Source organism: Pteronotus mesoamericanus, unplaced genomic scaffold (assembly GCF_021234165.1).
Source record: "Pteronotus mesoamericanus isolate MK-2021 breed Mesoamerican mustached bat unplaced genomic scaffold, CSHL_Meso_final scaffold_45, whole genome shotgun sequence".
Classification (NCBI taxonomy): domain Eukaryota; kingdom Metazoa; phylum Chordata; class Mammalia; order Chiroptera; family Mormoopidae; genus Pteronotus; species Pteronotus mesoamericanus.
In genome coordinates, this window is record NW_026555317.1 from 4172757 (window position 1) to 4188764 (window position 16008).

General features: G+C 45.6%; 1 protein-coding gene across 3 annotated transcripts in view; it reads left to right on the forward strand.

Annotated features, from left to right (window-relative positions):
- Positions 1–15920, forward strand: part of SLC4A5 (solute carrier family 4 member 5) — a 93873-nt gene extending 77953 nt beyond the window's left edge. For 2 of the 3 annotated variants that reach the window (XM_054593588.1, XM_054593591.1), the window contains 6 exons: positions 14–86; positions 7234–7302; positions 7953–8126; positions 9305–9460; positions 12205–12272; positions 14289–15920. In XM_054593588.1, the coding sequence (XP_054449563.1) occupies positions 14–86; positions 7234–7302; positions 7953–8126; positions 9305–9460; positions 12205–12272; positions 14289–14454 (706 nt within the window). In that variant the 3' untranslated portion in view covers positions 14455–15920. Of the gene's footprint in view, positions 1–13; positions 87–7233; positions 7303–7952; positions 8127–9304; positions 9461–11052; positions 11138–12204; positions 12273–14288 lie in introns of all 3 variants that reach the window. The other variant, XM_054593589.1, reaches the window with a different exon arrangement.
- Positions 15921–16008: the final 88 nt, after the last annotated feature.

Here is a 16008-nt window from a genome sequence, read left to right on the forward strand (position 1 = left end):
TCTTCCCTGCCAGGGAACAGAGAGTGACCGGCACCATTGTCTTCATCCTGACCGGGATCTCTGTCTTCCTGGCTCCTATCCTGAAGGTAAGACTCTGCGTCCTCCTAAAAGGCTCTGTCTGCCTGGAAACCACTGGCCTGATGCCTCAGAGGTGGGAGAAAGGTTCCCACATCGTCCCTGAAAAGGCAGGATTCTATTAGGCCAAAGAGATACTTCATCATCATCGTTTTCTAGACTATTGTGTCATTTATTATGAGCAGCTGGCAGTCCTCGCTGCTCTATCCACCCCTCCCAGGGTCCACCCTCACTTTTCTGTGAAACACTCTTCCCTCACAAAGTTCTGCCGAGTTTCATCCTTGCTTAGATCAGGAGCTTTCCTGAGCCGGTGGTGTTTCCACGCTCCTTTGTTTATGGCTGGCTAGAGGCCTCCTTGCTCACCATTTTCGGAAGTTTAAGACATGAAGCAGGGAAGCTTCTCTAAGTGTTCTTGAGGCCTGTTTTCTGCTTTTCTGTCTTGCATGTCTGGGCACACAAGTGATTTTTTCCCACACAGTCTGAAGTTCCTCTTGCTCATGTCTCTCCAGACCAGTTGCAAGAGATGAAATCAAATTGGAGCATCTTCAGAGTGTGTGTCCTCATGCTGAGGTACTGAGGGTTAGGACTTCAACATATGAATCTGTGGGCACACAGTTTGGCCCATAGCACCTATCAATGGCCCTTCCACATAATCAATGCCTACAAAGACTTTCCTTTCTTGAGTTAATCTTAATTGTAGTTGCTCCAGTCTTTTGCAGATATTTTCCCCCTTTTGAATATCTCAGAACAACTCACTCAGGGGTGGCCTTGTAAAAAAAAACTGAAGAACCATGCCATTCATTGATTCATTTACAATGGAAAACATTTCTAGCTTGAGACCCAGTGCTGAGCAACCCAAACAGCAGGTTTGAGCCTGAATATTTTTTTTAAAGGATGTTTCCATTGTTCAGAAAACAGGTTGCATGCAGATGAGCAGGCATTTTGTTTATTTAAAAGAGTATTTTAAATGGCCAGAGAATATTTAATTTTAATTTCCAAATAACCATCGTGCTGGTTGGTCCTGAAACTGTTTAACAGACAAGGATTTGCATAAAAAGGCTCAAATCTACGAACAATCTGCTTTAGGGGTCAAAAGTTCCTGAAGCCTTTTGTGGATGACAGTGTCCCTATGAGAGGGAGCTCAGCAGTCCAAGGCATGCCACCCCGCCTGTGGGGAGTGTTCAGTGATTGAGTCTTTTATCACCAGCTCTTACTCACATTGGAATAAAACACAAAGCAGTTTGAAAATTCCGTTACAGTTTCCCTCCTTTGTTTCATTTACAAGGTGCTCAGTTATCTTGTAGATGTACTTATTATAAGTGTAAATTTTCTAGGCTTTTGCATTCATATGCTTGACATATCTAATTTAGTAAATTTTTGCTTTGGCACTAATGTCATCCATCTTCTGAATATAAATAGCATATCCACAAAGTAGATGAGGTCTGTCCAGGAAGTATCCAGCCAGTACTATGAAAAATGGAGACATCTATCGAAGAAAATACAAGATACAAGAAATATGGTACAGAGGACAATGATGCCTCAGTCCCCTTCAAAGTAGGCACCTTAGGACCTCACACAGTTCTCCCAGCATCCCTTCCACTGTTTAAAACACTCTACTAAATGCTTTGTTGGAATCTCCATCAGCTATCCCATTGTATTTTCCTGAATCTCATCAACGGTCTGATATCTCTTCCCTTTCAAAGGTGATCTTAGTTTGGGAAAATCCAGAAGTTGCGGGGCACCAAATATAAGCTGTAGGGGTGCTGAATCACCTGGGTGATTGGATGCTTCACCAAAAAAACTCTGCATGAGACATTATGCATGAGTTGGTGCATTGTCATGGTGAAGCTGCCAATCACCAGTTGCCAGTAGCTGCAGACGATTTCATCATATTGCATCTCTCAACTGATGAAGAACATTGAGGTAGTAATATTCATTGTACAAATACTCATTGTTTGTCCTGGAGGGGTGTAGTCCTGATGGACAACACTTTCCCAATCAAAAATCAATGTTAATATGGTCTTGATCTTGCTGTGACTTTGCCGTGCCTTCTTTGGGCATGGAGAACCAGGCGACTTCCATTGGGACATCTGGGCCTTCATTTCTGGATCGTAGCCATAGATCCGCAATTCACCTCCTGCATGACCTTGAGGAAATCTGGTTCATTGGTAGTGGTTTGAATCAAGTCATTAGCAGCTGCAGTACAATGTTCCTTCTGCTCTGGTAGCAGAGCCGCAGAACGAATTTTGCCATGACACATTTATTGCCAAGATCCTGTGTCTAAATCTCAGACACAGTAGTTTTTGGAATCCCCAGATCAGCTTACAGTTCTCACAATGTTCAGTCACCAATCTTTGTTGACTGCAGCCCATACACGTTCAACATTCTCAGGTGTTCTGCTTGTTGCAGGCTTTCCAGAACATGGGTCACTTTCAAGAGATTCTTGACCATCTTTGAAAGTATTTGTACCACACTTTTATTTGTGCTGCACTCATTGCATCATCCAAAAGCCTTCTGAATCATCTGAATAGTTTCCACGGAGGAATGTTCAAGGTTAATGCAGATTCCTTGCTCTACTCACTCAGTCATTTTGAATGTGATGGCCACACAGTACACATGCTCACTCAATGGCGTCTACCTGCCCCTGCTGACTAGTACAGTGATATCAGCATTGTTCACGCATTGTTCGTACATTCCAGTCCCTTCTCCTTGGCTGCCAAGTTATATCAATGTTACACAAACTGTTCTTATTATATTAACAATGGCTGGACTTTTTCTGGACAGACCTTGTACTTAAAATCATTGAAATGAAATTAATTCTGTGCAGAAGAGTTGACATTACTAAAGCCTTTCATGGTCATCCTTAATGATGCGTAGTCATAACGCTCATTTTTGGGTGATATGAAATAGTTTTCTAATTTAAGCTGTCACAGAACTCCTTTCTGCTGCAGTTCTTGGCTCAAATGCTGTAACTTTTCTAACCAGTGCACTGTATTTGTGTATTAATTTATGCACCTTATAAAATAAATGGGCTCTATTAAGAGAGTAAGATGCCAGATATGGGGCATCATAAGGGGGTGCCATTATTACCCTGACCATCTTGGAGAAGTTCCCATGGATCCCATAGCTCCAAATGCTCTGATATTGTCTGCATTTAATCACAAGAGAATTTGAAAAATCCTGCCCATGTTCTTTTACAATAAGAGTGGAAAATATAATGTTTTGTTTAACCATCAAATAATCTGTTGAACAAACTCAAAGAGAATCTGGAGGCCTTGCTAGAAATAAATGGTATTTATTCAAGGGTCTTGGTGCGATCAGAACACAGCTAGGCAAAAACCCAGAGGTGTTCCAAAGAAGAGAGGAAGGTTAAAATTTCTTACAGTAAACAGTACATTCTTAAGGATTACCAGTTCTGCACTTGTTTCCTAAAGTTTTTCGTTGTTGTTTTGTTTTAGAGAGAGGAGGAGGGAGAGAGAAAGAGAGGGAGAGAAATATGAATGTGCAAGGGAAACATCAATTGGTTGCCTCATGCATGTGCCCCAACTGGGGACCTGGCCCACAACCCAGGCATGTGCCCTGAGAATTGAACCAGAACCAGCGACCTTACAGTTTGCAGGATGGCACCTAACCTACTGAGCCACATCCGTCAGGGCCAGTCCCACATCCTCAGGCCTGGGATGGGTCCTGGGCGGCTATCAGGCAGATGTCAGGCAGTCAGGGTGATGCATGTCGAGTGGTCCAGAAGATGGGTGTCAGGTGGTCTGGTTCCGCCAATAATCTGGATAATCTATGCCAGGTGGATACATATACCTGTCGTTCAGGAGCTTATCAGCTGGCCTGGATATGTGGGTCCTTCAGGCATGTAATCAGAGGTTTACATGCAGGTTCAGATATGTATATATACAGGCATTGCCACAGAACTGGAAAATTAAAAAAAAAAATTAAGTCCCAAGGCTAGTTAGGACAAGAATGGAGTCTTTCCTCATGCCTCAACCTTCATAATGTTAAATTTAGCAGGTTGGTGTAAAGACTGTATTTTATATATTCCCTATCTTCACTCTTCCCTCAATCTATTTGATAAATTTTATAGCAAAGAAGGCCCATCTAGATTTTCCTTGGTCAGATTTAGGATTCTGATTCCATTATATGAAGGTATATACCTTTTCATAAAGACAGGTTTTCAGGGGAAGTGGACAACTTTACACATGCTTCTTCCAAGAATCATTTCACCCAAGGCTGCTCCTGGGAATGAAGTGTCAAGAGTCTCTTCAAGGAAAGACTTCCCCATCACAACCCAACAACTATCCTGCTCGAGTTTCTTTTATCTTAACAAAGGAAAATAAAAGAATGTCTAATAAAAAAAGATAAGCTTCAAAATCATTAGTTTAGTGATTAAAGCATTATCATCAGCTGACACCAATCTTGAATACTAGATTGATCTTCAGTCAGAGAAGACATAATTTATATAGCCAGTTTAAGAAAAGCATATCGTAACAATCCAGATATAACATCTTAGATTTAATCCCTGCACTTATTTCCAATCAAGAAATGTTTCTATAAAGCTTGTTTACCCCTAGCTGGTGTGGCTCAGTGGATTGAGCGCTGGCCTATGAATGATTCCCAGTCACGGCACATGCCTGGGTGGTGGGCCATGTCCCCAGTTGGGGATGTGTGAGAGGAAACCCATTGATGTTTCTTTTGCACATCGATGTTTCTCTCCCCCTCTTTCTCCCTCCTTTCTCTTCTTTCTGAAAATAAATAAATATTTTTAAGAAACTTTTTTTAGAAAAGCTTGTGTAACTTTTTGCAACTATAAGTTTGCCCGTGTCTTAGGCATAGCTGAGTTCTAGAATCATAGAGAACTTAGCCTGGAGAGCTATCTGCACAAAAGCATACTTTAGTTGAAATCTTTATTTCTTGCACATGTAGCCAACAGAGGGGAGGGGACCTGATGCTACAAATTTTAGAGAGTGTCAATTAGATTCAGTTACTAGTGTTTCTTTTAATGTTCTATATCAGTCATTAACTCTACTTGTCTTTGTACCAATTCCTCCAGTAGAGTTCTGTTCTAGGGTTTCTCAAAGTTTAATGTCTAAAAAATCACCTGGAATCTTGTTAACAGAAGACATTGATTCAGTAGTTCTGGGTGGGACCCAAAATTCTGCATTTTTAACAAGCTCACAGGTGATGCCAGTAATGCTGGACCAAAGACCACACTCTGAGCAGCAAGAGATGAAATCTCTCTCTCTCTCCCTCCCTCCCTCTCAGAGGATAGTTGTACTGATTTAGACACAGTGGGGTTTATTTTGAGAGGACCAGTAGTAATCTTCAGTCCTTCCATTGCCAACTTGCAAATCTTTGGTTACCTCACCAAATGAGGGCACTGGGAGATAAAGCATCCATGGGCAGCATAAATGACTTACAGTCAGCTTCCCAGTCCATCCCAAACCCTGAAGTTTTGTTTTGTTTGCTTTTAGCCTGCACTTTTCCACAGCCCTTCGGAACTGTGGATTTCTACATTCCGCCTCCGAGGATCTCCTGACCGGGTCTGAAGCTCCCCCTCTGAACCCCATGTTAGTCTCATGGTCTCAGCCTCCAATTCCACAGGAAGGCCGTGATGTCCTTATGTTTGTGGGACTGTGATCATTGTTGAGTGCTTTAACAGGTGGTATAAAGCTGGCACTTAGAAGCACTTTTTTTTTTTGCCACTTTACTGTGTCATTAGTATTGGAAAAGAGCTTTTCCCTGGGGATCCAAGGCAGATTTGTGCCAATTAATCTAGAATTCTAGATCACGGCCCCATCACTGGTGGGAATATGAGGTCCTGCGCCTTTGCGATTTGCTGGAAAGGCTGCTTGAGCCTGCGAATAACAGGACTGGAAATAATCTCCTACGCTTGATAATCAGTCAGAGGTTAACTACAAATGATCGAAGACTTAGCTCAGTGCTCCTGTTTGATGCAGTTTTCACACTCCCGAGAGCAAAGGGAAGATGTAAGCCATCTTAAATTTGTGCTATTATGGACTATAGCTGCCATTTACTTACAAATTTATTTGTCAATTCCTGCCACTTTGGGCATGATTAGGACAGTGTTGTTCATCTAGATTTTTCCCTGGGTTCACAATCAGGCAAAACTCTCAGAAGCCGTGTACAAACAGAATGATGCCCCGGCCCCACGTTTCCTTTCCTTCACCTCAAATGTCTTAGACTGAGGTTTACAGCAGGCGGGTTTAAACCCTACTTTACGTTTCAAAAATGGACATGGTTTAGTTTATTTTAAGAAAGATGATGTTTATTTGGTTAGATTTACTGACATTCTGCAATGGTGTCTAACGGGCACAGTTCTCTCACATGTTCCGACATGGCAACCCCGGGCCTGAGGCAGGGCAGCCTGGTTCGTCATGGCAAGCACGATGCAGAGAAAGAGAAAGAGAGAAGAAGAGCCACAGCTTAGAGAGATAGCGGTGAAATACCTCAAAAGGCCTCTAAAGAGTCATAATGATGATTGTAGACCAGTATCAATAATATGATCCTGTTTTTGAACAATCTACCTGTGAGCACGATCAGAAGGAGAGACACCCACCAAAGCACTAGTGGTTACTTGGAGATTAGTGGTGGCTTGTATATACATTCTATTTTGTTTCTTCTTTATTGTTATATGATCACATATGGTGCATGAGTTTTGTTAATCAGCAGGTACTCCCTGCTCATGTATAGGTCAGCTCACTAAAGGTGCCTTCTCTACAAGCTGAGTAGCACAGCTTTGGGGACCCTGAGGCTGGGACTGGAGGTGGGAAGGGACAGCCAGGAAAAGCAGGGGGCTGTCCATGGAGCTTTCTCGTGTTCCAGAAACTATGTCTTCAGACCACATGGCTTCTGCAGGGCCTGAAGTGGGGGACAAGGCTGGGCGAAGAGCCGCACACTGGCCTGGCCCCCCCAGGTAGAGCAGATGGCAGAAGAGCCCCAGAGACCATCTCCCTCCCCACTGGCTCCAGGTCTGCTCTCGGGCCCTCCCTTCCTCCAAACAGCCAGCCCCTTCACCGCCTTGGGAGAGCCTCTGCAACTTGGCAGACAGTCTCGTACAGAGCAGGGCAGCCGACAGCTTGCCACGGGCATAGGCTCAGTCCAAAGCTCCACTTCCACCTCTCATTTCAGTACATCCCCATGCCAGTGCTGTACGGAGTCTTCCTCTACATGGGCGTGGCTTCCCTGAATGGCATCCAGGTAAGGCCCTCCCCTTGGTGTCGGCAGTCCACGACCAGGTCCATGTCACCAAGGCCCCAAGGCCCCAAGGCCCCAAGGCCCCAAGTGCTCACTTTCCCAGTTCAATGAAACAATAACAAGACTACCATTTACCATTTGCCAAGTAAAATGACTTGGCACTTTATAGGTGTTATATAATTAAGTCTGTAAAAGCAGGTCCTCTGATAACCAATTTTATAGATGAAGAAACTGAGGCTCTGAATCCAAAACCCAGATCGGGCTGACTCCGGTGAGCATTTCACTCCATGTCTGACTTCTCTAAAGTACCTCTGGCAGAAGAAAACATTTTGTTTCCTTCTTTACTTACCATGCAACAGCAGGATGTTTTGAATTATTGGTGTTGCAATGAAGTTGCACTTTCTTTGACTGCAGACAGTGCTCGCCTGCAGCCAGCGGCAGGGCTGGAGCCCTCACTCGGGGCCCAAGCCCTGAAAGACCTCCTGCTGTGTGTCCTCCTAAACCTCCGGTTCTCTTTCCGTGTGTCCTTAACGCCTGACCAGGGACTCCTCTCTATGAGGCCCCACCAAACCAACACTTCCCCCACACCCCAAGCCCCCAGCAGGGCCACCCGGGTCCCATCTACTGGCTGAGCCCCATGCTGTCCTCACCAGTTCTGGGAGCGCTGCAAGCTCTTCCTGATGCCAGCCAAGCACCAGCCGGACCATGCCTTCCTGCGGCACGTGCCCCTGCGCCGGATCCACCTCTTCACCCTGGTGCAGATCCTCTGCCTGGCGGTGCTCTGGATCCTCAAATCCACCGTGGCTGCCATCATCTTCCCGGTCATGGTAAGATGGGGCCGGCATCCCCCTCCCGTTGCATGGATTCAGCCTGGGTGGGTGTCCACAGGGAGGTCCTCCCTCACCTTCTCCACCCAGATGGCCCGGCCCTCTTCTCTTCTCAGGCAAGCACAGAACAAGATTGGGGTTGTAAGTCCAGGCCAGATGGGATGGGGAAACCAGAGAGGAGGGCAGGGGAAGAAGGCCTGTGACCCTGCAGTGAGGGGGCGAGCCCCCACCTACCCCCGGCCCAGGGGGCGAGGCTCAGCAAGAATGCAAAGGCCACCCAGTCTCCCCTACTCTGGGGCAGAGTGGAGAAGCTAGGCAAATACAACAAGAAAACTAAGGTCCTCACTGCTGAAATTCAGTATAAATCCTTCCACCACTCAAACTAAGTGAATTCGGAAAGATAAGTGCGGTGTAGGGTAGGGTGGGGGCGGGGTGGAAGAACTAGGATCAGTCCAAAGTCCCATGTCATTAACATGACATTTGAGGAAAGTGCATGAGAGTCCTGTGACTTTTCTAGCAAATTTTATTATATAAGTTTGAAAATATTCCAAAATAAAAAGTGAGAAGAATAAAAAAGCCAAAAACAAATTGCCTCCAGCTCCTAAATAACCCCACCAGAGGGAAGGAGCCCTGGGCCCTGGCTGGGGGAACTGGGGCCAATGAACTAACACCCAGGGAAAGCCCTGAGGGGCCCCCAAACCTGCAGGGCTGGAGTTGAGGCCAAAGTGAGGACACAGAGGTAGGATATGAAATGTGCCCTCCTGGGGGGGCTCTACGTAAGCGATTTCTGACCCGGGCTTCTCATTAGGGTCCTCAGCACCCAGCAGTGTGTGTACATATTAACAGCCTGCCAGGTGGTTTGATGCGAGCTCGAGTTTGAGGAGCACTGATTTAAAGAATAGCTGTAGTTCTCTAGCCCATGGTCTCTACCTGGCTCCCCGCCTCCGTCATCACAGGCTCTGTCTCCGTGGGTCACTGGTGGGCGTTGTCACTCGACTGCGGAAAACCTGACAGGATCCAAGGTGGGCAGGAGGCGGTGAATGATGGGTTGTGGGAGCTTTGAGATGGTTCCAAAGGCACTGTCCAGAACAAGTCGTTGAACATGGCTGACTGAGGCAGAAAAAACTGCCCAAGTTTGGGAACTTGAGCCTATAATTTTCTCTGAACTCTCACTGCAGATCCTGGGCCTCATCATCGTCCGAAGGCTGCTGGACCTCATCTTCTCCCAGCACGAACTGGCCTGGATTGACAATATCCTCCCAGAGAAGGAGAAAAAGGAGATGGATAAGAAGAAAAAGAGAAGGAAAGGGGCTCACGAGGACAGTGACGAGGAGGTGGGGAGGATGTGAGGCCTGGGCCTAGGGGAGAGGTCAAGAGACCCTTCCTCCACTTCTGCCGGGGCCAGGGATAGGGCAGCTCCGCAGGTGGCCTGCGGCGACCCAGCCCAGGAGAGCTGAGGCTTCTGCTCACCTTGGTCTGGGGTGCTGAGAGCTTGTCTGTTTATGTGGCTGTGTCAGGGTGGGCCAGAGTGAAAGAGCACCCCACGCAGGGAAGTGTTGGTTGGCTAAGCCCGCCCTTTCCCATTCCTACGGGCTCCGTGGGGCCATTTTCAACAGCGGTGCAGCCCTTGAGGGAACAGGGCCGAGCCTGGCTCCACTTGGAGGTTGTAAGGACTGAATTCTAAAGAATGGAGCAGGCTCGGGGGAGGGGTTTGATGGGAACTTACTCATACCCTGAGCTCCTGGACAGACGGGAGGACTGGGGACAAGGCTTGCTTGGTCCTGCCCCTCAGGTTTCAGGGAGTGAGATGGGGGAAGAGGGATGTGTCCTCAGTGAAAGGAGGTTGACCACATTCTCCAAGTGCCCGAAACCACTCGGTGGCCCTGACTACCCCTCTCTTCTCCCATGTTTCCTTCCTGCCCAACCTCCCCAAACACTCAGGGAGTCAATAGACAAGAAGCCAGTCCAGAACTTACAGTAAATCACAAAATGTTAGGCAAAAAGATTGCCTAGTTCAACTACTCATTACAGATGATGAAACTGTCCCCCAAAAGGGAAGTGATTCACCCAAGACGGACATATGGCTAAATGTCCTAGAGGGAATTAAGAAAACCATTCCGGACTTGGACTCTGATCATTTCCGGTATATTAAGCTGCCCGTGACATCTCCTAATATCATGCCTGGCTCCCATTCTCCCAGTCTGACTTAAAACCACATCCCTGCATCATCCTTGAATTGTTCTCCTAGTGATGTTGCCTTTTGCAGATCGAAACTGTTCTTAGGTGAATCCTTGCTGACTGATTGGTGGCGATGAAGCCCATCTTCTGATGATAGTCAGAAACCCAAACTCCCCTGGTCCTAGTTACTTCCTCCTCCAGGAAGGGCCCTTCATTCCTTCACATTTTTCATTGACAGTTCAGATGATTTGCAGAGATAGATTCTGAGAACAAAGAAACTGAGAGTCTAAGTGCCTTTTAAAGAAAAATACTTATTCTTTCATTGATTCATTCAATAAATATTTGAGTGGCTACCATGTGCCCGAAACTATTCCAGGGTTGGGGAAAAATATCTCTGGATTGTTGATCTATTCAATGGAAAAACGGATTTAATTTACACAAATTCATTTTACACACGTCCTCACACAGCATCAATGTGAGGTTCACTCCCAAGTGACGAGTCATCACTACAGTTGAAACTGTTCTGGGTGATGTTCCCGGGAGAGGTCCGTCCCGTCCAGGACAGCACACTCACCGTGTGATGTGCCCTCGGTGGGCCCAAGAGCGTTTGCAGCCCCCCTAACTGTTTAGTCTGGATATAAAGATGGCAGTTCGCACACTGTGGGTGTATGTATTTTCTGTCTTGGAAAGAAAGCCAAAGCTATTTTATTGGTGGTGTTTATCAGCTTTTCCCACTGTTTCTCTCCAGCCCCAGTTCCCTCCTCCCTCAGTTATAAAGATCCCCATGGAAAGTGTCCAAAGTGACCCCCAAAATGGTATCCACTGCATTGCCAGTAAGTAAAACACATGGCGTCTTTCCCTTCCTTACTACTAACCCTCCACCTCTTCCTCAAGGAACTTCCATCTTTAATTCAGGGGATCTAATGGTCTTAGATGCTAGAGGACCACTGTGCTAGGCAGAGTTCAAACAGAACCACACCATGAGGATTGGGACTCCAACCAGAGGGAAAGCTCAGACCAACCCTGCCAATTCCAGTGACCAGTCTTCACTCTAGGCAAAATTTCTCATTCCTTCCTTTGCCCTGGTGCCCCCAGATGCCTGTGGCACCACCTGGTCCGCTCTTGCATTGTTTCAGACCACACTCATATGAACATGACCCACTAAGCCTCCCATGTTTCCCAGGGATTATTGAGATGAATGAGAGCTCAAATCCAAGCTGAGCTGTCCTTTAGAGAAACGGGTATATTGCACTTGGATTATAACTTAGAAGGTCCCAGTAGTTGGGCTGTTATTCTGTACAAGTCACAAGCATCTCGCACCTGCTGAAAGCATCTTGGGCCTCCTGGGATGGGTAAGGTGTTGCTTATGAAGACCTTGGGGGATTCTGTTGCTGCCTTTACCCCCTCACAGCCTCAGCTCCCTATGAGTAGAGAGTCCAGTCATTAAGACAGCACAGCTTGAGTTCCCAACCTGAGTCCAGACCCCGTTGCCCCAAAGACAGAGCTCGCCACTTTCCTCAAAGACCCAGACAGGGGATCCTGCGGGCCCCGTCAAGAGCCCTTGAACGGCTTCCCATCACTCTCCATCAGATGTGTCTTTGATCTTCTCATTCTTCTTCTCTCTTTCCTATTTGTGTAATTCTATCACCTTTTCTCACCCTTCCCTGGCCCTCCCCATCCCTCCCACCCACCTAACCTGGCTGAGCCTTCGAGGTGAAGGAATGACTAAATCACCCATCCCTGTGAGGGCCCGGTGTTCCTCTTATGCAGTGTTGGTTGGCCATGGGACTAGAGGATAGAAAGGAGAAGAAATGGGCGCCGGAAGTGCTGGAAAAAGAGGATATACTCCAATATAGTCCTCAAGCCTGCTCCACACCTGACATTTTAATTTTCCTGCCAGGAAAAAGATCTTCCAGTTGGAGTTACTCATTCTGACTCTTCCTTCAGTGACTCAGAACTTGATCGCAGGTAACAGCCATGAACCTGTTGGATAAAACACTAAATAAGGGCGGGAAGGTTGAGGGCCTAGGACCTCCCAGGCTGGCCAGTAGCTCAGGAAAAGACCTCTGTGGCCCACCATGGAGAGATAGGCTTACAGGCCTGATTATTTGGTGTCCAGTAACAAATTTTCCCTCTTATTGAAAAAACAACAACAACAACAACAACAACAAAAACTCCACATAATTACAATGCAAAAAGGTATTCAACCTTAGAAAAAGAAATTATTATAAGATATTAGGTAAAATGGAAAGTAAAAATAAATACTGAAAAATAGAAAGCAACATAGGGGAAAACTAGATATGACTTAAATATATATTGTTGAAAGCCAGAATAAAGGAACTCTAAGGGTCAAAATATCAGGTAATCTAGTGCTCTGTGGAATAAAATAACAGCATAGTTAATTAGCAAAAGTCAGAAAAGGTATCAAGGAAAGTTAACTAACTATCAAAGATTAGGTGGAGATGAGAACAGTCCAGAAAGGATTCGACACCTGGTCCCCAGGAGTCCCCTGCCAACAGTGTAATTCCCACCTGCTCTAAGGGGGAAGCCGCCCGTGAAGAAAATGGGACTACCTGATGGTTGAAAACACGGGGTGCTCAAAACTGGAAAAGCAATTCAGAGGCAAGAAAGTCGGCCTCAGTTCCTGCCATGGAAGAGGGTAGGGGCAGTCCTGCTTGTCCACTGTGCCCTGAACTGGGCAGAAATCACCCCGTGCTGGGCCAACAGGAAAAGCACAGGCTGTCCAAAGTCTAGAGGCAGACAAACCTTCGCTTACGTGCACTCTCTCAAGAGGCTTTAGGAAATGTGTACGGGATCTTCTGAGTTGTAAGTCAGAGCTGTTATCACACGCCGGGATGAGGAGATGCTCATCACCAGCACAGGCCGCCCAGGCAGCGAGCCCAAGGCTGCTGTAGCCCAGGAGCATCCTGTGTCCCGATGACGCCTCTGCCTGCCTTCTCTTCCCACCTCCCCAACCAAGGCTCTTACACCCTTAAAGTCACCCACCTTTATATGTAAATGTGTTAAGGGAAAAAGCAGTCTGTCTATCCTGACTTTTCATTTTAAAGTAGCCTACACTAAATTGAATCTCTAATTATGCCAATTTCAGTCAGTGGAGAGAGAATTTGGACCAAGACAGGGCATTTAAAAAACGCTGTTAAATGACGCAAAGCGTGGGACAAGGTCAGAACAGCAGCAGATTTAGTAACTGGCAGTGGCACCTCCCAGCTGCACCAGTGTTTTACCAAATCTGTGAAAGCAGATGGAAGCAGAGACCACTAAGCAGCAGGATTCCGTTTCTGTAAAGAAAAAGGCTTAGCGACATGATGTAGTTTAACAACGCTTAAGCATCATGATCTCCCAGGCAGAGGCTTAATCCCTGGGGTTACAGAAAGACGGGCACGTGAACGAGGACACCCAGCACCTTGTGCCAAGAACAATGGAGCACAAGTAAGAGAAACAACAGAGGTCTAAGGGATGATTTGCCTAGTCTGGACCACCTAGGAATGACAGACAGGAGTGGAGAGCGCGGAGGGAGAAATGGGCATTTCAGGCCACGAGAATAGGCTGGAAATACCATTTGAAAACAGACCACACACTCAGGGCAAAGAACACAAGGGTGGATGGAGCAGTCACACTATGAGTAAACAGGAGCGTGGGCACAGGAGCCTGCCGCGCTACGGAGCTGGGAGACTGTGTTTTGAACAGTGGGAAACCATAGGAAAACTTAGGCAGGGGAACCAGAGAGGTTTGTGATCCAGAAAGTTCACTTTGGCAGCAATATGAACAATAGGGTGAAACAGGACAAGAACAGTACTGATTACAGCCGAAGACCAAGCAGATAGGCTATTGCTAGTTCCTGTGATGTGTTAAGATTTCCTAGGCAAAGACAGACCTACTTGCATTTAGAGCCCTGCTCTGGGGGATAGCACAGAAGAGACCAAACACTAGATAAAACATGCTCCCCTCCTTTTTCTCGTCCAGCATCACCTTGCACTTCAAAATTTCCTGTCCAGCTTCACCTGCTTTCAACTACTCACAGAGCCCAGTGTTCATGGTGCCACAGGTGAAGATAGAGATGGAGCCAGAGTGTGACTTTACAGACACGGACATGTTTGGAAGAGAAGCTGACGGTGAGACCACCCTCTAGGACACAGCATCCGCAGATGGGGCACAGAGCGAGGGCACGGTTCAGTCTCCATTGTAGGGGTCTGGGCCACAACACTGGACTTTTCTGAGCCTGTTTCCTTATTTACCACACAGATCCATTATTCTGCTTGATAGAAAACTGGAGATCTGTCAGTGTAAAGTACTACTTAGGTGCAAAGCTCTTCCCCTTCCCTTTGTAGTTATGAAATAAAGCAAAATGTTATATCTTATTTTAAAATGCAGTCCAGCATAGAAATTATAACCTTTCTTTTGAAATGAAAAAAAAAAATGCTTACCTCCCAAAACCATAGTTAAGGTAAAGGGGCAATAGTCCATTTTTATTTAAAATAAATTATCAGTTGAGAATGTTTTTGAAGTGTCTAGATGATTTTGAAAGAACAATTAAAATACTCTTACTTCAATAGAGCAAGGTTGAAAGAATTTGTCTTGCAATTTTGCATATTAGGAAATGCTTAAAGGTCCTGTCTGTTCTCTCCATCTCATTCCATTTGCTAAGGATGTAGGAAGAGTTTGGCCTGTCAGCATTATGGGCCTTGCTCTGGCACAGAAGTGTGACTGGTGCTCTCCCAGACTGAAAAGCCAGTTTCAACGTCTGTTAAAGAACCAACAATTTGAGTAGATGTTTTTAAAATGATTATTAGTGTAAAATCTGAAACCACATTAAATCAATAAAGTGATCCTTTGCATTAATATCACGGTTTTCCATTCCCAGGATCCAATTTCTGGGCATGTAGGTAGTACTTCCTGCAAGTTTTCAATGGCCTGATTCCCAAAGTCAAACTCCCATTCACATGAACATTGCATGCCAGGCAAACCTGATGTCAAATTCTGGAAGATTATAACTTTGTAATATTAGACTAGTACTTTAAAGGAATGACTGAAAGCAAGTTGGATAGATTAAAACCTGTAATTAATGAAGCAAACCCTTTCCTCATAAAACAAGATCAATCTTTCATCTTCAATCCATGTTTAACAAACCTCAACCATGTTTATTTAGCAACTGCTATGTGCCTCACAGCCACAATGCATCTGACATAAAACAACTAAGGATTTGAATCTTGAGTTAATCACTTTGGTTAGAGTTACATTTACTCGAGATGACAAACGCAGGTGCTTTTTCTTTATTGCTTCCTATTTTTTAAAAGACCGATGACACTAGATTAACACCTTGAGTACCAGAAGAGTTAAATGTCTCTGTAATTCCCAAAGCTTAGTACTGGTCCATAGAAGTCTCTTAATTTTTAAATTAAATCTCCGAGCTTCCTTTCAAGGGATTCTGCCAAGAAGTAAAGCCCTATACCTCTGCCACTGCTGACAGCAGCAGAATTACTTAGCTGCTCACTAATCCAGAGCCATCGCCTGAGTTTAAGCATAAACTCTTCATCTTCATCTAGACCAGTCCTGGGAGAGCTAACAATCTACCCTTAACATTTCACTCTTAAATCTTGGCTAACTTTCAATAGCACTTTGTCCAAATTAAATTGTAGAAATGTTATGGATTCAGGAGTAAAAGTGCTTGATTAATCAAACAAGC